The sequence below is a fragment of the Panthera leo genome, chromosome B1, assembly GCF_018350215.1.
Source record: "Panthera leo isolate Ple1 chromosome B1, P.leo_Ple1_pat1.1, whole genome shotgun sequence".
Taxonomy (NCBI): Eukaryota; Metazoa; Chordata; class Mammalia; order Carnivora; family Felidae; genus Panthera; species Panthera leo.
Genome location: NC_056682.1, coordinates 27798587 through 27822712, shown reverse-complemented (window position 1 = coordinate 27822712; position 24126 = coordinate 27798587). Strand labels below are relative to the sequence as shown.

Here is a 24126-nt window from a genome sequence, read left to right as displayed (position 1 = left end):
CCTGCAACCTGGCACAGTCAGAGCTAGAGACTTGAGGCAAGCGCATGGCCAAGATTGTAGAAGACAGTGAATACAGCATTCAGTTTTGTTTTTGTTTTTTTGGAGGGCGGTGAGGGTTGTGTAGTAATTTCTCTCTTTTCCTCAGGTCTTTGGTAAATGATTTGTTTAAAGTTATAACCTGATTTTATTTTTATCTTTAAGGTTTTTTTTAAAATGTTTATTTTTGAGAGACTGAGAGAGAGAGAGAGAGAGAGAGGCAGAGAGAGAGAGAGGGAGACACAGAATCTGAAGCAGGCTCCAGGCTCCGAGCTGTTAGTACAGAGCGCAACTTGGGGCTCAAACTCACAAACTGCAAGATCATGACCTGAGCCGAAGTAGGATGCTTAATGGACTGAGCTACCCAGGCGCCCCTACCCTGATTTTAGATGTGCTTTGCAGGATCAAGAGAGAGGGTCTTATCCATGGTTGGGTGCAGGCTATAGGGAGAAGAGGAAAAGTAGTTAGAAAGTGGTAAAAGGTGGCTGCAGAGAAGTGGAAGTCAGTCCAGTGCCAGAGTTTGGCTGAGGTACAAGCATGTTACACGTAACATGTAAGCATTCCTGGGATTCCCAGAAATACTTTGGAAGACAAACATGAAAATAAGAACATTAACCGTCACACAGGTTGGGGGCTGGAATGGTTCATTACTGTCCTAGACCAAGATCGATCACCATTTTCTTTCTTTTCCTTTTTTTTTTTTTTTTTTTTAAGTAATCTCTATACTCAACCTGGGGCTCAAATGCACAACTCCAAGATCAAGAGTCACACGCTCTACTGACTGAGCCAGCCAGGTGCCCCAACATCATTTTTTTTTGTGAAGCATTCCTATCCTCCCTTCCCTTTGTAGGGAAGTCACACAGCTACTCGGTAGATACAATGTAGTACGGACCTCCAAGAATCTTTTGTTTGTTCTCATCCCACCTTCTATTTTTATTTTGTAGTCCTGGTGTCTGATTCCAAAAATGTCTGTGGAATTAATAAATGCCTATAGTGGGCTATGCAATATTTCAGGTGGGAATCCAAATCATCATGTAAGATGTGTGATACCAGCTATAGCTTTTGCCTTCCTTCCCATCCAAGCAGACAGCAGGTTTCAGGTTCATTGTCATAGGACAGGATGTCACAGAGAGGAGAATATGCTGTGGGGAAAGGTTCATCTATAATAAGAGGTTCATCTATAGTAAGTTATACTATGTGTCTCTGAATCAAATCTGGTGTGATATGAGGTAGAGCCTCTGAGGAAAAGCAAAATAGTGGTCTTGGGTAATCTAATTGGACTTGGGTGCAAAAAATGTAAAATGTTCTGTAACGTAATTTCATTAGCCTGATTTTGTACACCACTTGGTATGGTCTTTTGGATGGTTTCCATTCTCAAAACTGGAACCCTGGAGCTTCTTTTTGTTACCTGTTTCCTCGCTGGTAAATTGTCAGTTTGCTTTCTTCCAGTCGGTACTCCTGAACTGTTTGGTTTTTCCCTGCCTAGGAACTCATCTTTGCTACTGAGAACCCCTGGGCTAAACCATCAGCTACTCCTGCTTGTGCAGCCTGACTAAAGGGAGAGGCATGTTTCCAGCGAGTAAGGGATAAAAAAAGATGTGCAACTGAGTAGGGTTCCTTGGTGACTGGTATCCTGGACTCGGGTGTTTCCATTTCCGCTACTTCAGGAAACACGTCCTCCTCCCCAGACGGGAAGGTGTGAGACGGGGACGGGAGTGTATGCAGAGATGCTTAACGATCTGCTGGCTTGGCTGCTCCCACCGCAGCGCCCTCGGGGATCCCTCAGGAAGTTGCCAGAGCCCCCTCCTGCCTCTGGCCGCCTCCACTTGCGATGAAGGCCTCCTTGGCATGGCTCCCGTATTTTATGCGGTGTCTTCCCATGTGCTTGCCGCCTGCGTTTCAGGCTGCGGTTTCTTCTTCAATTTGATCGCGTTTTCATTCTCTCAGGGATTTCTTAGTTTCAGATCCACCTAAACTCTTCCCTTCTTGTTTCAAGTTTGGCAATGTAGCTTCCTGTTCTTTAAAAAAAGTGTGTCATTTTCCAGGTTTGGTGCAGGGGTGGGGGTAAGGAGGATCACGGACACTTAACCCACCGGAGGCACATGTCAGGGCACCCTGCAGTGTTTAATTAGACAGTCAACAGGTCTTCATGATTACCTCGAACTACTGCAGTGAATGCCTGGAAACCAGGTAGGTAGAGAATTTCCAAGAGATATTATGAGGCTGACAGGGGGAACTCCTGTTGGCAATATATTCTATTAAGATTGGATTATTAAAATGTTTTTTTGTCTGTCTACTTACGTAAGAGGGAACTGCTTAGCAGTACAGAGAACTGGTAAGAAACAGTAACAGTACCTAACATCAGCTGTGAGCCCTCTGCACATCACATTTCAACATCACAGCAACTCTTTGAGGTAGCTACTATTATTATCCTCATTTTGCAGCTGTGGGATTGAGACACAGATTAAATAACTCACTTACGGTTGCACATCTAGTCCAAGAGCAAGTTAGCAGTATGGGCTGGGTGTACCCCAGAGCCCCCGGTGTAACCGCTATGCCACGACGCGTGCCACAATGTCCACCCTCAGGAGTTTGCAAAGGTTCAAGCGTCAATAGTACTGTTTTGTCTGGTAAAGGTTTGAAACAAGGCAAGTGCTGTCACTTCGAGGTAACAAACGGATATGACGAACTAGTAGTTTGGACATACGGTCCAGACTTTGCTGTTTTCGACTCTCCCTACTTCCCCCCCCCCCACCCCCCCAATCCCCTGACAGAACTATCAAAAACTTGTTAGTCACCCTTGACTCCTCTCTTTTTCCCACACAGTTCATCAGAAATCTTGGTTATTACTTTAAAATTAAATCTCCACCCCTCTTACATCTCCATTGTATCTGGGATCCAGAGTGAGGGTGTCAGAATCAAGAAGCGCCCGCCATGATTTCTGCTGCCCCTGAATCCCAGGAAGCTTAAGAGCCAACACTACAATGCTGCTCCAGAGAAATGCTCATCTTGCCAATACCCTGCCTGCCAGCAGAAGATGGGCCAAAGCAGAGCAGGAAATTACCCTCTACCTCCCTTTTGCTTCCCAAATCTTTTCTTCCTGTGAACCCCCATACTTCCCTTTTGGCATGTATAGGAATCGGATAGGAATCAGCTTCCTTTGAAACCTTCTTGAGTGTCTAACTAGATTACTAGTTCAAAGAGGGACTGTATTCCTATTTTTTTTCCTATCCCCCAATATTACCTAAATGCTGTCAGTGTAGTATAAACCTGCCATTGGAAAAAAAGACCTTTTCTAGATAAAAAACTTGAACCTAACAGAGTTTCAGCATAAGTGTCTCAGTGACATAGCCAAGGTGGAGTATAGACCATTTCTACCTAATCAGCTGGACACTCTAAAGTGTCTGGAAGGTGTTTTTGTGAAACACACACACATACACACACGTATGTGTGTGTGCATGTGTGTGTGTGTGTGTGTGTCCCCCTCTGTCTATAGGATATATTTTTTAAGTAGGCTCTATGCCCAACATGGGCTCAAATTTACAACCTTGGGATCAAGAGTCACAGTTATCTACCAACTAAGCCAGCCAGGTGCCTCTGTAGTAATATCTTTTTTAAAACACTTTTTAAAGCACTGGATTATGAGCAGAATCACTAAGCCATTTATGCTTGTAAATGACAAATGTCATAGCATGGAGTATGGCTCAAAACTGTTTTTGTTTTAATCCCTGGGAGACTACTACCCTTTTCTTCACTGCTATACTCATTAACTAGGTATTGGAGCTGATTCTCACCTATATTTTGGAAGTTGATGATTTAGACCATGACAAAAGTGAATTAAAATCCATCCATCTTCATTTAGATCTAGGGAGTTTTCCAACTGTGAACACTTTGAGACAATCCTCAAATGTTCTATGTAAGTGTATCCAGCTTTCAGGAAAATATCTATTTTGGAGGTTTGCAAATCTATACAAGTTCACTGACTTCTAGGTCATAACTGTATTTACATATTACAGAATACATTGATCAGCCAAAAGAGAAAAAGATACATGTGACATTAAATGCCACACTATAAATCAAGATGACTAAATTGTTAAACAGTAATGCTCTTACAGAGAGATATGAAAATACTGTTTCCTTCTATATTATTCTATTTGATGGTTTCTATGGCTGTGAACTGCAACACTTCCTCTTTCACAGTATTAGCCATTCTACTGGCTTCTAAAACAAAAATTCCCGATTTTTCCGTCAGTACCGCAAGGAATACAAACAAGGAAACAACTAGAATCAAAAAAGGAACGTTTCATGGTCACATGGTTTTAATTTCTTGTGACTTGTGGAAACACCTTGGGAGTTTGATGGTTTTATTCCCTCTGATGGGAATTTACAAGCTTAACAATATCTGAGTTGTTGTGACTGCAGGGCATGGTCCTAAACCCAAGGATGGATTCAAATAATCTTCAAGCGACTGGAAGTAAAATACACAGTACAGAGCGTCCAGTAAAAGTGAACTGTAAAATTGTCTTTAGATCTAGACCTTCTGCAACTGAAAACAAATGGTGAAGAGAGATATAAGCTCTCAGAAATCAGTTAGGGGCTTACTCAAGTACAAGGAACTCCTCAAGTTCGGAAAGTGGAACTGGAAGGCTTCTCTTGTGGCACAGCAAGTCACACCTCCGTGTTCTCTGTCACAACCCCCGTGTCTGGTGTACAGTTTACCAGCTACAGTTTTTTAAAAAGCCTTTTCAACAGGAAGAAGACTCGTCACACAGCCTTTCCTTTGTGTAAGAGGTGGGAGCACCTCGCTAGGTCCACTGAGGTACCGTGTGCAGAAACGTTACATTATTGGTTCAGTCCACCTGGTTACCTCATTTTTCTTCCCTGACAACTTTCCACTCTTCCTAATGTACTACAGATTTAGAAAACTAGAAACAAAGTAAGTTAAGGAGAGCTAGGTACAGACTCAGTTGTAAGAAAAGCCAGCAAAAAACACGGTTCTAGAAAAATACGGGTCTGGGGCCATTTAAAGAAGGGGAAATAATTTATGACAACCCTAAATTACCAAGAAAAACGCAAAATGTCTTAATATATTTGAAGGAAGTACAAGAGTGTATGACCCATTTAATACTTTCACCAAAATAAATAAAACAACTGTCAGTTCTTTTTGAGATAAGCTTCAGTTATCTGGAATATTTATTTTACGGGATGTATTCTCTTCCCTGGGAGTGCCAGAAAATTGGGAGGCATTAAAATAAGAGCTCCTTAATCTTCACGAAGAGAAAGGATAACACAGGCTTAATGGAAGAAACAGGATTTTGAATTTCCCACCTATTTTATAAATTATAAAGCATCCTGAGCTGTAAAACGTACACATCACTTAACGGTAATGTTGCATGGCTGCTTGTTAAATTTGACGTGCTGATTTAAAGTGACCTGAAACTTCTGAATCTCGTCACATTCAATGTAAATGTTCCAGAGTCTCCTCTAGAAATATGGATTATCTTGACAACACCCCCCCCCCCAATCATGTTAGAGCAAACACTAAGAAACTATGGTTTAAACTTTTTAAAACATATAATGAGATTATATAATTAGGACAACTTGGGACAAGATTCACGTTTGATAAAAGAGAACAGTACTTTTCTCGAATCACACTGTGCCACACAGATTCTTGCCCTTAACTATTTGAAAGGTTTGCAAAAAGCCAAATGCTCCAATAATGAATGGTAATAAATACACAATAAAACATACGGTCATAAAAATGGTTCTGAAAATCTAAGAACAGGTACAACCTTGACATTTGATTATCAACAGTCTTTTCAGGTCAACAGAATCCTCTATGGCTTTTTTGTAAAGGGCTAGTTAAAAATTCTACTTCCCCAACCTACTTCTACCAATCTATAGCTCAAAATCACAGGGCTTCCTTGCAATATTTACTACTACAGTTTCAATTCTGTTTTGGAAGTGAAACTTCTGCAAGTCTAACATTCATGACTAATATACTGCATTATTAAAATGAGTCACACACTTCAGGAGCTGAAGTGTGCAGCATATTTGCATTTCAAAAACACCCACAAAGTAACATAGATATTTAAAATCTTTATTGTTTCATCATCAAAAGTTTTCTTTCCGTAGAAGAATGGCAATGCGGTATCAGTGCATGTTCTATGGAAAATTCACAGCTCAAAGAACTAGCCTAGAGATCAGACAGCACTATGTCAAGCTCGTGTGCAAGACGAGAGACACAATGCTGCCAACGCAACAAGGACACAGAAATATGCGGCTGCTAGAGAAAGAGTCTATGGCCAAGTGAATAGAATAGTCGCAGTGCACCGCACTGATATTCTAGAACAGAAAACGGGAAGGGCCAGAGAGTGTACTTCCTGCAAAAAAAAGAATCAAGTAGATCCCACGCACTGAGTTCCCAACGATATGGCCAGCTAATTCATGCACGCCTGTACCATCCCCTTTAGGGCTACATCACTGTCACACTGCAAGCCGTCTTCAGCCTGCTGTAGAAGCGGGACAGCCACACGCAGGTACCTCATTCTGCTTCCCATCTCACAGCTAGAGTCACCACCTGGGCCTGGCAATAAAACACGTGGACTTTAGGCATCTTTAGTAAAAAGCTGAACAAACCCAAAATGGGTTCCCATTTTCTTCAGAAATAAATTTTATATAAAAGCTGTCATGATCACTCAGTTTTGTCTGAAGGCAAAACGATTTTTATGTAAGTATAGTGAAAAATCACACAAATATCCCAACAAAATACTGTCGGACCAACTTGAACATCTTCGTTACTAGCTCTTGCAAAAGGTACTGATAATTGTTGAGATGCAAATGACCACAACGATTTGATCATGCCTGGTTACTGGGAACTTTTTGGTCAGGTCTTCTGTGTCTGAAGCTGCTATACAGCTGGATTTGGCTACCTTGCATTAATTCACACAGTAAGTGCCATTTAAAAGGAAACAGCAGATCTATCATGATGAAATAAAAATCAAAAAAGTTGAGAGGTATACAGGAAACTTGTCTTAAATATTTTTAAATTACATATGATATAACCTTAGAGAGTAAGAACTACAATTACCATGGTCTAAATCTTAAATTGTTAATGCATGACTTATGTGCAAGACTAACAAGTCACTTGTTAATCATGTCAAGGCCTTGCGGGGCAGGGCACTCAGCATGTAGAGCATAGCAAGTACTTTCCAGGTGAGATCAACACCTCTAATTTAAAGTGTTATCAAACTATATTTGGAAAGTTAATTTACCTAATATATACAACGTATAAAATAAGTTAAAAGGAGGAAGCAGGGAAAGGTTTCCCGGTCTAAATGATGCACACTACAACTTTTCCTTATCAGTAGTATGTTCCACTTCACCCACAGTAAAAATATGAAAAGGCTGATAGAAGATCAAACATTTCACTTATAAATAGAGGATTAAAAAAATGGAATTTCAACATCGTTTCTTCCCATAATGCAACTCACTCTATCTATAATAGACATAAATAAAAACCATCTCAAAAATCTGGTTTTACACGCTTACCTTTGAGTTTAACAATAAATTCCTCTAACGACTGAGAAGAAAAGCATTCCTTTGTAGCAATTCCGTAAAATAATTTTCAATCCACAAAACACCTGCTTACTGGCAAAACCAGCAACCTTTATGGAGGGCATGGGCATTAATACTTGGCCCCTCTGAGGTATAAATGCAGCTATATGCGTACTGAGTGTACAGTCTATAAGGTATGCCAATGGTCTGCATAAAATTGGGAGTGATGTCATCCTGATTGAAAACTTTTTTTTTTTAACTTTTTGCAATGGAGGTTAAATAATTTTAAGACAAAAGATGTCCTTTAGCCCAGTAATAGCCAGCAGAAATCTAATTCCTAACCAATGCAAATGGTTATTACATTTTAAAAATGCTTAACATTGCATGTTGATTAAAAAAAAAATAACTAAACAGGGACACATAAATACTCAAATTCAGCAGGACACCACAGAAAGCATACTAGAGATAAGTGTGAAATCAGTCAAGCTTTTCCAAAAGAGAAAATCCTTTTAATCCTTCAGCAAGTCTCTGTGAAAATAGTATGCTTACAATAAAAGTGAGAGGGGAGCACTGAGAACACCCCCAAGAGGCTTGCTGTGCCACTCAGCATCCCTGCCCCATCTCCTGTGCGCGCGGATGGCCGACAAATGACAAGAAGTCCATTTGACAATAGTTCAGTAGTTCCTTCACCACTGCTGCCAGCTGAAGTCATCATTGCTTCCAAAGACCAAGAAAAAGCCCAGGATAGTTGCAAATATGACTGTGTTTCCTGTGAGAACAAGTGCACAAGCTCCCCACTCAATCTAGAGAAATAAGACAGATAAACACTTAAGTTAACAGATGTAGGAAAAACAGAAAGAAAATGAAAAGCAAATCTAGATTCTAGTTCTATGCCAATCATGATATAAAAACAAGCAAGATCTGTGATAGTAACTTTCGCTCTATTCAACACTTAATGGTCCTTCTATATTGCTGTTTTTAATTTGCTTCCTTTAAAAAGACAGGAAGTCATGAAAATGATCATTATTCAAAAGTTAGACTTTTGGATTCTGAGGAGGCAGCAGAGACTTCTACAACTTAATGCTCATGAAGAAATTGCTCCAACTCTTCTTCAGTGAATCTAAAATCTTATCTAGAGAGATTAAATTTAAAGTACCGGAAACGAAAACACACCCATGTACATTCTTTTAAAGCAGTAGGGGGAGTAATCCCCCCCTCCATGTGGAAGGGTGGTCAGTCCCTGGCATCTCTAAGTCCCCAGAGATGGGGGAATGAATCTGACTGGTGAGTCTGGGAGGAAAGACCAGGTATACAGAGCTCAGGCCCTTCTCCTCTTTCACACTTTCCCATGCAAAGAACACACTATCTCCTCAGGCCTTTAATCAGTTACAGAGGGCGGCCTGTGGTTGTTAAGCACTGGGTGAGAGGATGTGCCCACTTCTGAGAGTGAAGAACTGGTAAGCCAACTGTTGCCGAAGACCCCAGCCATGCTCTTCAGTATCATTCTTCCTCTTTTTTTAAAAGTAGGGTTCACACCCAGCGTGGCGCCTAATGTGGGGCCTGACTCATGACCCTGAGATCAACACCTGAGCTGAGATCAAGAGTTGGGACGCTGACCCTACGGAGACACCCAGGCGGCCCTCTCCAATATCATTTTTATCAGTTAACAACAAAAGATTATCTCTATCCTTTTTCCTGAGACAATTTTAACCTAGTCTGATGTAAAATCGTTCATAGAAAAATATATACACTTACCAGATGTGCTCTGGCAAATACAATAGGGAGCCCAAAAGCTGAGACAACAATGCCTGTTGTAAGAAATATGGCAAGTTCCTTACAAGCATTACTCATAGCATCTGTATCATCCACTAATCTTCTTGCTATGCAGTATGGAATAGGTGAAAGGATGTAAAAAAACAGAACAAAGAGAGGCCAGTATTGGCTAGAAAAAAAAAATAAGTTAATGTAGTTTTTGCTATCTATGTCATTTTCCTACACATAATATACGCTTTTAAAAAATAAAGACCAAAGAAATATTGCAAGGTTCAAAACAAGACATAGTTTAAAAATAAACAATAACCTGAACACTGAAAATAGTAATAATTAGAATCATAGTATTCCTAAAGTGAATTATGACACAATGATTAAATATTCCTTATGTTAAAAAAATGCTTTATAAATTATAGCAGTTGGAATCAAGGACCAAAATTATTTTTCTTATTTTAGGCTATAAATAAAGAGGCATATGGAAAATATAAATAGTAACAGTAATTTTTAAAATTCAAGATTCATGCCCTTGACTTCTTGATGAATGACAGCCTTCTCAGGGTAAAGCTGGAACATCCCTAAACTCTCGTTAGGTCACTATGAACTCCCAAAATACTGAAATAAAAATGTAGAAAATGAACTGAAAGTAATATTGAAGACTTTAAGTTAGAATATAGAAAATAGATGGCTTTGAATCAACAGTCTAGCTATTGTACTGTGCCAGTGTAATTTCCTGGTTTGGATAATACAACTACAGTTATGTACGACAGCCACCGGGGGAAGCCTGTGAAGGATACAGGGGACCTCTCTGTACTATTTTTTTGCAACTTCTTGATAATACATAATCATTTCAACATAAAAAGTCAATTAAAAAAAAAAAAAGCACAAAAAGTGAAAACTCCAAGCTGCCCATGTCTCCCTACTTTCTCTCTCTTGCTCTCCTAACAACCTTCTTGTGGATCCTTCCATACTTCCACACGGATAAATTTTAACAATATGAATCATTGCACTTTTTCATTTAACAATGTATCTTGAACATCTTTATATATCAGCACTCACAGCTCTTGGCTCCTCCTCATTGTTTTTAAGATTGCCTACTATTTCCATTGATGGACATATTATAATTTAACCATTTCTCTTTTGACAGGCCTTTAGGATACTTCCAGGTTTTTTTGTTATTACAGACAAGATTGTCATGAACATCCATACTCTCCCCTCACTACACATACCTTTGTAAACATCTGCCAGGAGACCTGTATGAGAAATTCTAAGTGGAAGGGCTAGTTCAAGGAATATATAGACTTTAAGAGCTACAAGGAAACTGGCTTCCAAGATGAGAGACTACATGAAGCTATACCTCTCCCTTCTCATACACGACAGTGCCTGTTTGCCCCAGCTCTTACCGTCACCAAAGGATTTCATTTAATTTTGAGAGAGGCTGAGTATATTTTCATGCGCTTATTAGTAACTTGCAGTTCTTTTTTCATATTTATTGTTGATTTTTCTATTTAGTTTTATTTTTCTTACTAATCTATCCTATAAATTTTTAAAAGTTCTTTCCTATGGAAAATAATTGCTTACATGACTTTATTTTCTTAGTCAACTGTCTCTCGACCCTGCTTCTGGTATTTTTTTGCTGAAAAGATATTTTAAATTTTCTTGTCTTTAATTTTATTAAGAGATGCTCAAAACTGAGCAGAAGTGCAATAACCAAAAAGTGATTTTTGCACTTTTAAAAAGATTTGTCCTTGGTAAATGAACATTTCTTAGGATTACTTCTACAGTAGAAGCTTTCATTTAAAAAAAAATTTAAAGCTTTAAAAGTAGAAAAAATTTACCCTAAAACACTAAAAAAGACAAAAATTTTACATACTTGTATATTGGAAGGGCACATCCAAGCATCAAAAACATCAGCCCAATTGCTCCTCCAAAGGATAAACTAATCAAAGCTGCAAAGTAAATAAAGAATCAAATACACATATTAATTATATTAAATTAATATTATTTTTATTAATATTAATATTAGCAATCTGAACATTACCTGTGATCCCAGAAGCAAAAAGCAAAACACAAAAAACGAATGCATTAAAAGTGATTTATCTTCAAGGGTGCCTGGGTGGCTCAGTTGGTTAAGCATCTTCGGATCATGATCTCATGGTTTATGAGATCGAGCTCCACTGGGCTGGATTCTCTCCCTCTGCCCCTCCCCCACTCATACTCCTGTGTGCATGCACACTCTCTCGAAATAAACACTAAAAAAAAAAGTGAGTTATTTTCAAAAGTGTAAGTTATCCATAGTTTCAAAATAAGTTTTTTGGGGTCATCTTCAAAGCAACATAAAGCAACACTGATTTTCAAGGCCCTGACCTATTGTGGGCACACCACCACATTCCCTCATTACTGTCTCCATTTCTTCTTTTCTTCTTTTCAATTTATTTTTGAGAGAAGGAGAGACAGAGCGTAAGCAGGGAAGGAGCAGAGAGAGAGGGAGACAAAATCTGAAGCAGGCTCCAGGCTCTGAGCTGTCAGCAGAGAGCCGGACGCGGGGTCTCAAACCCGCGAACCATGAGATCATGACCTGAGCCGAAGTTGAACGCTTAACAGCCTGAGCCACCCAGGTGCCCCACTGTCTCCAATTCTAATGAATATCCTAGCCTCCCAGATCAATGCTCTTCCAGTCATTAGTGTTATATTTACTCCACAGATCATTACAGTTTGAAAAACAGGATGTGGAGAAACTCTGCTTTCTCAGCTTTACTAGACTTTAGAAACCTTATCAAATGGGAAAGTCTCTCATGATCAGCTCCTGCTTCTTGCACATGCACCCTCACTGTGCTCAAAACTAGTAAAAGTATCCAAGGATACTGGTAGTTAATAATTTTAGTCAACTAATTTTGGTCTACCCATGTGTCTGGAGGCACTTGAGACCATAACACTGTTTCCACTGTATTTCAAAGACTATCTGCAGAATTCTTTGGGATGCTTCCTAAAAATGCCAATTTGTGGGCCACAGCCCAGGACTCTGAAATTTTATCAAGCACCCTGAAGATTTCCTAAGAAAATGAAAGCTTGAAAATAACTGTCTGGAAAAGGTGGAATGTCAGGGGTTTTCTTAATCAGTTTGCCAAGTGAATCCTAAACGTGAGCTAATGTTATATCCTTTAATGTCCTCTACATATCTTTATAAAACAGTTAATCTGTGTTACCTTACATGGTTTCAAAAGTTACTCAGATGGCTTCCTTTCCTCCAAAGTTGACTCACAAAGACTGGGGTGGGGGTGAGAGGAAGAGAGAGCTGCTGTCGGTTGAGCAGCCGGTATGTACCTGGTGCTTTAAATATCTGATTTCATCTTCTCCACAGTTTTATAAATTTGCAGTTACTAACTCTTACAGATCAAGTCAGAGAAATTTCAGGGGAGTATTTAGTTATTATTATTTTTTTGTTAATATTTATTTATTTGGAGAGAGAGAGAGCACGTGCAAGCAGGGAAGGGGCAGAGAGAGATAGAGAGAGAGATAGAATCCCAGGGAGATTTTGCACTGTCAGTGCACAGCTCGACGCAGGGCTCAACCCCATGAGCACGAGATCATGACTTCAGCCAAAATCAAGAGTTGGACACTTAGCCAACTGAGCCATCCAGGAACCCCTAGTTTTAGTTTTTAAAAAATGTTATCATGGGGGTGTCTGGGTGGCTCAGTCGATTGAGTATCTGACTTCGGCTCAGGTCATGATGTGGCAGTGTGTGAGTTTGAGCCCTGCGTCGGGCCCTGTGCTGACAGCTCGGAGCCTGGAGCCTGCTTCAGATTCTGTCTCCCTCATTCTGTCCCTCCCCTGCTCATGCTCTGTCTCTCTCACTCAAAGGTAAATAAAAACCCTAAAAATTTTTTAAAAATGTTACATAGTTTACAAAACTATAGCTAGGTTTCCTCCCGTAATTTCCTACATGTTAGAAAATGTGCAGGATAATGGGTACAAGCCTTCTTTGGTATCACTTTTTAAGATATCACAAGCTACAGACACATTCTATAGGTGAAACACAGTTTCTAAAATTAAACACACACACATACACACACACACACAAAGCGTTGTGTTTTATAACTTTTTTTTACTATATATTAGTAAGTAGAAACAACTTTCTTGAATAGGCAGTTTATTAGTGGCTTAGAATTAAGCAAAGATACGAATGATCAATTTATTTTGAGTTCTATATAACCTATATTTCTGCAACTGCACTGGCTAAAAGAATAACTTAGGCGTTTTTTGTTTTTAATGCAGTCTATTAACCTTAACAGAAACATTAAAATCCAAAAGAGCTGTAGAAGGACTAAAAGTTACCAGGACAAAAGCTAACATATATAAACCAAAATTAACAGTAAAGGGGTTAAATGCTGCTCAGTACTACTGACAGCTTTCTCTGAATTAAAATGGTAATAATTGGGGTGCCTGGGTGGCTCAGTCAGTTAAGCGTCTGGCTCTTGATTTCAGCTCATGTTTTGTGAGACTGAGCCCCATGTCAGTTCTGCGCTGACAGTGCAGAGAGCCTGCTTGAGACTCTCTCTCCCTTCCTCTTTCTCAAAATAAATAAATAAACATTAAAAAATAAATAAATAAAATGGTCATAATCAAGGACATCCACTTACGTGGTAGGTCGGCAGATTTGGTTTTCCCTTAGATCACCGATGCAGGTCATGTAAAACCTGAACACATTTGCTTAGTCCATAATACCATTATATTTTCAATTACAGAAAAAAGGAAAGAAAAAAGCCTGCACTTTTATTTTATAGCAAGTGAGGAACCTCAAATTTACAATGGAGTGAAATGTAAACTGTGAGGAAAATATTGAGTTTGTCATTTGTTTTGTTCAATTCAAAATAGGTTCTCAAAATCTGGCCCTGCTTACTCTCCTGACACACTCACACCAGGCTATTAGCCCTTGTACTCTGCACGTCAATGACACTGGCCTTTCCTCTCCTGGCAATCAGCAGGCTCCTTCCCCCACAGGGCCCTTGTACCTATTGTCCTTCTACTTCAGATACGTTTTCATTCATTCATTTCATTCAAGAAATATTTACTGCAAACCAACTATATAACAGGTGCTGGAGATTATTTATGTAAATAAACCAGACAAGGCCCTTCCACACTCATGAAGCTTGTATTCTGGTTTCATTCCCTTCCTCTTTCCTCCAAGTGAACTCGTCTATGTCCTTAAGATCTCAGCTCAATCGTTTCTTTCTCGGTGAAGTTATTCCAAACCTCCTGACTTGACCAATTCCCCTTATCATATTCATTCATTCATTCATTCATTCAACAAATATCTACTGAGCACCTGTGTCACACACTGTTCTTGATACTAGAGATAAAGCAATGAAAAAAAAAAAAAATCAAAGCTCTTGCTCCATGAAGCTTACATTCTAACAGGAGAACAAAATGGTAAAAAACCAAAAGTAAGCAAATGAATGTCAAGTGCTATGAAAGAAACCAGGTAGAGTAAGAAGGTGGAGCGCTTTTTGAGACACAGTGGCCTGGAAAGGCATCGCTGATGAGGTGACATCTGAGCAGAGATTTGTATGAACTGAGGAACTGAATCATGAGGATTTCTGGGGGGAGCGTTCCAGGCAGAGAGCCATGCATGTGCAGAGGCTCTCTTGCCCTGTACACATCCCCTTTGCTCAGTTATCACAGCTATAATTTTATATCAATTTGTATCTGTCTTTCCTTGCAAGCTGTTAGCGCCACCACAGCAGGGAAAGAGTTTTTCTGTTGTTGATGCTCACACCCCAGCTCTCAACACTGAATAATAAATATTTGTAGAATGCATAAAAGGAAACCAAGGGGAGAAAAAGAGAGAAAAGGACAAAAGGGAAGAGGAGGGGAAGATCACACCAGAGTAAAAACAGCACATAACTGAAAATCAGAAGACAATGGGTCCCTAGACCCTACTAGCCATTTACTGCCTACATCATAATATCTGAATGTCAGTTCTTTCTTCTATGAGAACTGGATTAGATCTAAAATGCAAATAATTCTGAGAACACTAAAGATATTTGTTATAAGGCATGCTAAAAAAGTAAAAACCATCTCCATTTTTAAATAAATTTTAATTCCAGTATAATTAACATACAGCGTCACATGAGTTTCAGGGAACCATCTCCACTTTTTCAATGTAGTTGCCAAACAGCTAAATTCACCACTAGAAATACTATATAGTAACAACTTATTTATCCAGAATATAATTTAGAATCCTGGAGGAAACAAGGGTCACTAAAGAGACAAAGCAGATGTCACAAAGCCCGTACACTAAATCTACCATTCTTTATAAATAGACCCTTAGGCTCCTATTCAGCCGACATTGATTTATTCATTTTTGTGATTCCACTGTTGTGTGTGAATTTCAGCAGAATAAAAAAAGAATTTTAAATCATATATGTTCATTTATAGTATTTTTTCAATAGCAATTCATATAGCCAGAACAAAATTAAGTGAAGAGTAACTTTCCCCACCCAGAAATGATCACTGTTACATGTAACCTGGGACATAAAATTTTCTAAGTTTGAAGATCTTATTTCCCATATTGAGACAAATGAGAAAGAGGAGGCAGAACTGCACATAAGCAAGATCTGCCCTCTGACAAGAGAAAGGAGACTGAAAAAAAATTTAAATCAGGCAGAAAAACCTCAAAAAGCATACTGGTTTATGGTAATCTTGGCCAAAAGGCAAGTAGCTTTACTACTTGATGGTCTCTGGGGGGTAACTCTTTTATGACAAAGAACAATTATTTATGTTCTTATCAAAAAAGGAAGTCTAAATTTTTTTGAGTACACTCTTAAAAAGTTAATGAAAGATTTCTTTTAAATAAACAGAAAATGAAAACAAGGTAAGATTCGAGTATCAAAAAACTTCATGTGACATCTCACTGCCCAGTCATACTGGATATAATAAAACAAAAACAAAAACAAAAACAAAAACAAAAACAATGGGGTTAAATTGCTCAAAAGTGTTCTCAAAACTTGTGAAGTTTCTCCAATCTTATGAAATCAGCAACTAGGCTGATTTATACATAAATTTCATCATTCGTGTATAAATGGATGCCCCAGATGACACATCAATAAGGCAAGAATTTATACTGTAAATGAGTGATGAAACATTTGGAGGGCAAAACTTAGATGAGTCTAGTTTCTACTCCCAAAGCCTCTAGGCTAGGGATGATGGAACAGTCCAATTATCTAAACTCTCTCGAGACAGGGTGCTGATTCTGTGATTACAAAGAAATTAGAGTAGCAGGGACCAGTTCCCTAACCTGGGAGTTGCTAGAAAAATCTAACACATAACCGAATAATATGTCTTAAGAAATAAGTAATGGTCTCCAATGATAGCAACACTCCTGCTTAATATAAAGATAGCCCAACAGAAAGAAAATATCCTGATAAACAATCATAACAATCAAAAAATCTTATTGAAACCAAAAGTGTAAGTACAATTCCATCTGTGGCACTTTCACCTGATTCATATTTTCCTAGATTCGGAGAAGGAAATTACAGTTATTTTCCTACAACAGAGACTCCCTACGTTTATGACACTGAGGAAATGGGGAAGAACTAGGAAACTGGCCACATCCTTAAAACCACAGCATTCTACCCTAAATGCCTTTCCATACAAGGATTCAAAAAGGTCTATTACAGTTCAAAAAACAGATCGAAAAATTATCTTTGTTGCTCAAATTACCAAGTTTTATATCGGAAATGAAATGTTCTCAGACATTAAAAATACACCAGAAAGAGTAAGAATGTGACTCTGGGAAAGCAGTTCAATAAAAGTTGTCCTGAAGGAAATAAATTATGCAGAAAAAAACACTATCAAAGTTCTTCATTTCCTGCATGCCTGCCCCTTCTACAATTCGCAGGTCAGGAAACCAACGTAATTCGTGGTCAAAAAGTTGAAAATGTTGTCAATGGTATTTCTAATCACACTGACAAAATTACCAAACAACTGGAAAGATTGCAACCTTCCTTATTTCTAAAGGAAATATACGAATAAACCAGTAATTTTCCATGAAGTTTTAAACTATTTTATTAAAAAAAAAAAAAAAAACCCAACTGAAACTTTGAAATGTAAAAGCCTCAACGTGCAACTTGTGGAGAACAGGAGCACCTCGGGGTCGCTCATACGGTCTAACACTATCGGAAAAACAAAACACAATCAAAACGCATCAGTTTTTGGAGTCAGTGAAGCTTCGAGCACAGGTCCTGAGAGTGGATATGCTGGCCAAGGCTCCGGAAAGAACCGTCCCCAAGTCCTTCCAAGGCTTTCCGGAGGGACTCGGTTCGGCTCAGCACCCCAAGATCGCACTTGTGCCTTTAAGCGGCAAATGACACTGATTTCACGTAACTGGCATCTCTAGCGGCCTCATCCCCCTCAAAACCACTCTCCGCTCGCCTCTCTCGCGGATGCAAACTCCTGCAAAACGTGTGGGATGCCCGAGGCGCTGCGGGACTCTCGCAGACCGCGGACCACTTCATTCTTTGTACGGGGGCCGATGGGTGGGACAGAGGCTGCCGAGATCAGCAGAAAGCGGGCGCCGACGGTGAAGCCGCCGCGCCCGCCGGCCTTTCCCGGAGGGCGCCGCGCCCAGCTCTGCTACGAGGCTGCGAGGGCGGAGGCGGGGGTCCAGGGGCGGGGGGCGGCCGCCAGCGCGGGGACCCCGCGGCGCGCGCCGGGGCCGGGAAGGCGGCAGGCGGGGGCCGCGTGGGGCCCCCTCCCCCCCTCGGGCGGTCACCCAGACCTCCGGCGCCCTGCGCCCCAGGCCCACCTTTGATGCCGGCCATGGCGGTGACGTCGCTCCTGGCTCCAGGATCTGAGGCGGCGGCGGCGGCGGCGGCGGCGGTAGCGGCGGCCGGGAGATCCGAGACGCACGGCGGCGGCGGCGGCGGCGGCGGCGGCGGCGGCGGCTGCCAGACAACACCCGGAAGTGCACGACGCAGCACTTCCGCCGGCGACTCGCGCCCGCGCGGGGGCGCGGGGGGCGCGCCGGGCTGGGGGCGGTCGGGCAGGCCGCCACCTTCCCTGCTTCGCTGCCGTGCGGCTCGCTGGGGTCGCCGGCGTTCAGTCCTCGCCTCGGTTCCATGCCCATATTCCCCTCAGGCTCGGGCGAACTCCACTCCGAAGCCTTCGTCGCGGATTCCGCAGCCTCCCAGATTCTTGGAGGATAAAGGAGCGGGAGTAGCCGCCGTGCTTTGGGAGGCATGGGGGGATGTCCTTGGAGGATCATCATTTAAATGTGATCTTTAAAGCGCACCCTTTTCTCTCTTCTCCCTTGCTTTGCAGTAGGAGAAATAAGGCTAATTAGAACGTCTGCACTTGGCTCCCCGATTTCCGACACAGCTAGGGTTCTGTTGAGACCCACCTCCAGAGATTAGGAGCAGCAGGACCCACTACAAACAAATACAAATTTAAATACAAATCCGATCTCTTGGGAGTCTGTGAGAATCGCTGTTTTTGTTTTTAGTAGTAGCAGGGCTAGAGGAAAAAGGAGAAAGCAGAGGTACAAATACATTTAAGTCATCCTACAAATGTATCGAACGCTTACTATGTGTGGGAACAGGGCTAGGCCCTGCGGTGAGCAAACCTAGATGCGGTTTCTGCCCTGAAGGAGCTTGCAGTTTGTAGAGAGACACAGCCCCCCTGCCCCCCCCCCCCCCCCGCAAAAGGTAAAATTGGGACTGATAATTGCTAGGAAGAAGGGTAGATAGTCCTTTGAAAGCCTTTATTTAGATAAGAGAGATTTCCCCAAGGGAGGGACAAGGGAAGTATGAACGGGTGCATAACTAGAAGACAAAAGGGAAAAACCGTTATGGGGAAGAGAAAATATGTTGCGGGTGCAGGTTGGGGGAGTGGTTGGATGGTGAACTTGGGAGGCAAACTGGGCCCCAGGAGCCTGGTCTGTTGGAGAGAGGACAGAAGGCCAGGGGGACTGCTCTGTGTCAGAGTAGGACAGCAGCATCCTATATTAGATTTCCCCCCCTTTCCTGAGCAATAAGAATCTTTTGAAAGTTTTTTTTTTTTTAATGTTTATTTATTTTTTAGAGAGACAGAGTGTGAGCGGGGGAGGGGCAGAGAGAGAGGCACAGAATCTGAAGCAGGATCCAGGCTCTGAGCTGCCAGCACAGAGCCCGATGGGGGCTTGAACCAGGGGCCATGAGATCGTGACCTGAACCGAAGTCAGATGCTTAACGGACAGCCTCCCAGGTGCCCCTTTTGAAGAGTTTTTAAAAGTTACAGGTGGAGGTGCTTGACATAAGATTTGAATTTTTCAATCTTTTCAGTCACTGGGGTAAGAAAAAGTGGCATGTACAACTTTGTTGAGTGAATGGTTAAAGAGATTTTTCCAAAATGCTTTAAGATGAGAGGTCCTGGGAGCTAAAGGTATTGCCCTACCCTGCTTCTCTCCATTACTTTCAGGGTTGAATTACAATTTTTTAAGAAAGAGGTCACTTGAGGCTTAATGCCCCCCAATAAATCTATAGATATCTTATGGAGCAGTAGAATTCTTTTCTATTCAAGTTAGTGCAAACAATTCTGGTGTTTTCTGTATCCAGAAAGTTTCCATTTAAGGATTGTAGCAAGCTTGAACATATGCTATGGACATGTTGCTGTTCAGACAGTCTGTGAACCACCAGCTCACTTCTCTAAACTGAAGCAGGTGTATGGGTCCTCCTCCCAACCATCTTGAAAGGAGTAGGTAAAATTCCTGGAGAAGTAAAGGATTCCATCCCAAATGGTCACCATCAACACCTTTCTTGTTTTGTTCTGCAGTATTCATCCTCGAAAGAACAATGGTTGAGGGAACATGATAGAGATAGCTGACCAGTGGTGGTGGTAATCGTGGTGGTGGAAGTGATAGGTTCTTATCCCATAGATTCCTAGCTTCTGGGGGAAAGATCACATTTGAGGAAGCCTTTCTCAGCTTCCACAAGCCCCAGTAACTGAGTTAAGCACTAGTCCCCTAATTTTCTCTTGGGAGTACAAATATTCATCCTTGATGACATTAACAGGCAACTAGGATTGTTCTTCATGTTAGAAGAATCTATCTACTTCTTTTGCTTCCATGGTCACAGAATCCAATGAGATTATGCTCCGTTGATTTTTCCATGAGATTCGCAATGTTACTAGCAAGAAAAGACTCACTGCCCTAAGGACTATTTTTGGTCTACTCATGTTGTCTGGAGGCACTTGAGGCCATAACAACACTGTTTCCACTGTATTTCAAAGACTACCTGCAGAATTCTTTGGGATGCTTCCTAAAAATGCCAATTTGTGGGCCACAGCCCAGGACTCTGAAATTTTATCAAGCACCCTGAAGATTTCCTAAGAAAATGAAAGCTTGAAAATAATTGTCTGGAAAAGGTGGCATGTCAGGGGTTTTCCTAATCAGTTTGCCAAGTGAATCCTAAACGTGAGTTAATTTTATATCCTTTAATGTCCTCTACATATCTTTATAAAACAGTTAATCTGTGTTACCTTACATGGTTTCAAAAGTTACTCAGATGGCTTCTTATCCTCCAAAGTTGACTCACAAAGACTGGGATGGGGGTGAGAGGAAGAGAGAGCTGCTGTCGGTTGAGCAGCCGGTATGTACCTGGTGCTTTAAATATCTGATTTCATCCTCTCCACAGTTTTATAAATTTGCAGTTACTAACTCTTACAGATCAAGTCAGAGAAATTTCAGGGAAGGATTTAGTTATTATTTTTTTGTTAATGTTTATTTATTTATTTGGAGAGAGAGAGAGAGCATGTGCAAGCAGGGAAGGGGCAGAGAGAGATGAGATAGAGATACAATCCCAGGGAGATTTTGCACTGTCAGTGCACAGCTCGACGCAGGGCTCAACCCCATGAGCACGAGATCATGACTTCAGCCAAAATCAAGAGTTGGACACTTAGCCAACTGAGCCATCCAGGAACCCCTAGTTTTGGTTTTTAAAAAATGTTATCATGGGGGTGTCTGGGTGGCTCAGTCGGTTGAGTGTCTGACTTTGGCTCAGGTCATGATGTGGCAGTGTGTGAGTTTGAGCCCTGCGTCGGGCCCTGTGCTGACAGCTTGGAGCCTGGAGCCTGCTTCAGATTCTGTCTCCCTCTTTCTGTCCCTTCCCTGCTCATGCTCTGTCTCTCTCTCTCTCAAAGATAAATAAAAACCCTAAAAAATGTAAAAAATGTTATTATGGAAAAATTAAATACATAAAAAGTAGTCAGAATAGTATAATGAATTCCCCTGTACCATCAACTACCTTAAAATATGAACATATGGTCAATGCTGTTTTGTCTATACTCCCCATCCTCTTTGCCCTCCTATATTTGCCCTCCTATATTACTTTTCACCAAATTATTTTGAAGAATATGCCAGACATAATTTCATCTTTAGTATTTTAGTATTTTTCTAAAAGGATCATTAAAAATGAGGTAACCACAGTGCATTTATCAAACCTAAAAAACAATTCTTTAACATCATACACCTAGTCAATGTTCAAATTTCCAATTGTCTCATCACTGTCATTTATTTTATAGTTTGTTTGAATCAGGACCCAAATCAGGTCCACACATTCCTGTTGCTGTGTCTCAGAGATGGTTTAAGAAACTGCCTCTTATCATTTAGATCTCAGCTCAAACGGTAGCTTCTCAGAACCCTTCCTGGACATCCTATTTATTATAGCACTTCACGTTATATTACCCTGTTTTCTTCTTCTTTTTTAAAAATTGAACTATAATTAACATACAATGTTATATTAGTTTCAGATGTACAACATATTGATTCAAGAATTCTATCCTCAGTGCTCACCATGATAGGTGTCATAACCATCTGCCACCAAACATCATTACAGTATTCTTGACTATATTCCCTATGCTGTACTTTTCATCTCTGTGACTTTTTTATTTTATAACTGGAAACCTCTTAATCCCCTTTATTTCACCCACTCCCCCCAGTCACCCCCCTCTGGAACCATCACTTTGCTTTCTGTATTTAAGAGTCTGGTTTTGTGTGTGTGCATTACTCTGTTTTGTTCTTGAATGCACGTATTGTTTTTCTGAACTATACATTACTTGTTGTTTGTCTCTCCCACCAGAGTGTAAGTTAGTACAACTTTAATGTTTTGTTCACCACTCTCTAGGACTGTATGTGGCAAATGATGTGATCTCAAATAACAGCAATTCTCCTGTCAAGGTAATTCATGACCTCTACATTGCAAAATCCAAAAGTTGCTTTGTGATTCAACAACAGTAAATACTGGTGATCTTTCTCTTTCTCTCAGCTACCATATAACTATTCTCCTGGCTTTTCTCATATCTCACCAGAGGCGACTTTTCAGACTCTTTCTAGGATCTTCTGCCCAGAGTCCAAATGATAGTGTTCTCTTAGTTTTAGTTCTGGGCCTCCTTCTTTGGCATATCTAAATTCTCTCCATATGCATCGTACCTTTTCCTGTGACAATAAATACCATCTTAATTTTGATAACATAACTACCAAATTTACTTTAGCTTTGAAATGCAGACTTGTATATTCAAGTGTCTGTTTGACAGGTCTATCTGGATGCTTTATAGTCCCTGAAAACAACATGTTCAGAACAGAATTTTCTATTACCTTTATTATTCCAGTCTCACTCTGTCCCATCCCAAGTCTCCACTGTTCTGCCTCCTCTTGTTCCACCCTTCCCCTAATTTACTTTGCTTCAGTTATTTTGAATTTGTTTGCCTCTCCTACCCCCTGAATTTTGTTTTATTCACTACTGTATCCCCAGTGCCTAGAACAGTGTCTGGCAGGTCCTGTTAGGTACTGGTGGATGCTCAATATATAAAGTTATTGGCTGAATTAATGACTATTCCTCAAAACAAAAATCTAGGGCTGTGCACCCACTGTTCCCTAAGCCCTGAAGGACCTTCCCCTGACCTTTGTATGGCTGGTTCTTTCTTTTTCAGGTCTCAAACTTCAAAATCACTTCCTCAGCAAGAAAATGCCTCCCTAAAGTCACCTCCCAGTCTCTATTGTAATATCCTGTGTTACTTTAACCAATGCATTTGTCACTGTCTATTTTTCTTTGTTTACTAATTATTTAATGTTGTTTGTCCTATCCCACTTCAGTGTAAGGTCCATGAGTACTGGGACTTTGCCCATATCCTCCATGCCTAAAACAGTGCCTGGCATTTGTTGAATGAATGAATGAGAGAAACCCAGGCCTGTCAGACCTCAAAGATAATGCTCCAGCACTCTTAGAACTGTTTTCTCTGACCGGTTCTTTAGGTGGTAGTTTCTTCTCCCGATATTCTGTAAATTCCTACTGCCTCCACGTACAAGAAAATAGGTAGAGGTCCTGAGCTTCTGAACCACACAACATATTTCCATGCTACCTTTCACCCCAATCTTCGCAAACAGTAGTCGGACGCGAGTCATATGCCAGGCTCCATGTTAGGTGCTGAGGACAACAAGTTTTCTAATGCACAGTCACTTCCCTCAGGGAGCTTATGAAGGTTTCGGAAATGCATAACCTAACTACACTTCTTAGATTTCGCGTTGGTTTCAATCTCTCTAACCACTGCACTTTCGCGCGGAACCATTCTGAGCCGCAGATCAAACGCAACAGGGAGGGGCCCAAATTTCGGTTCCGCCCACAACATCCGGCGCCCCGCCCAGGGCTCCGCCCCCCCGGATTGTCCGTCCTTCCCTTGGCCCCGCCCCCAGCCGCTTTAAGCTTTAGGGGCGGGGCCCGCGGCGTCCATTCGTG

General features: G+C 41.0%; 1 protein-coding gene across 2 annotated transcripts; it reads right to left on the bottom strand.

Annotated features, from left to right (window-relative positions):
* Nucleotides 1–4183: 4183 nt before the first annotated feature.
* On the bottom strand, nt 4184–18277 carry LEPROTL1 (leptin receptor overlapping transcript like 1). Of its 2 annotated transcripts, XR_006201519.1 has the most exons (5): nt 18168–18277; nt 11234–11309; nt 9349–9535; nt 8143–8396; nt 4184–6622 (listed from the first exon to the last, which is right to left on the bottom strand). XR_006201519.1 is itself a non-coding variant. In XM_042934440.1 (4 exons), exons 1-4 carry the CDS (start codon nt 18181–18183, stop codon nt 8280–8282), a joined length of 396 nt encoding a protein of 131 aa, XP_042790374.1. In that variant the 5' UTR covers nt 18184–18277; the 3' UTR covers nt 8081–8279. The 2 variants fall into 2 exon arrangements, 1 of the variants encoding a protein (XP_042790374.1); XM_042934440.1 differs by lacking the exon at nt 4184–6622 and having other exon boundaries at nt 8081–8396.
* Between the last annotated feature and the right edge of the window lie 5849 nt (nt 18278–24126).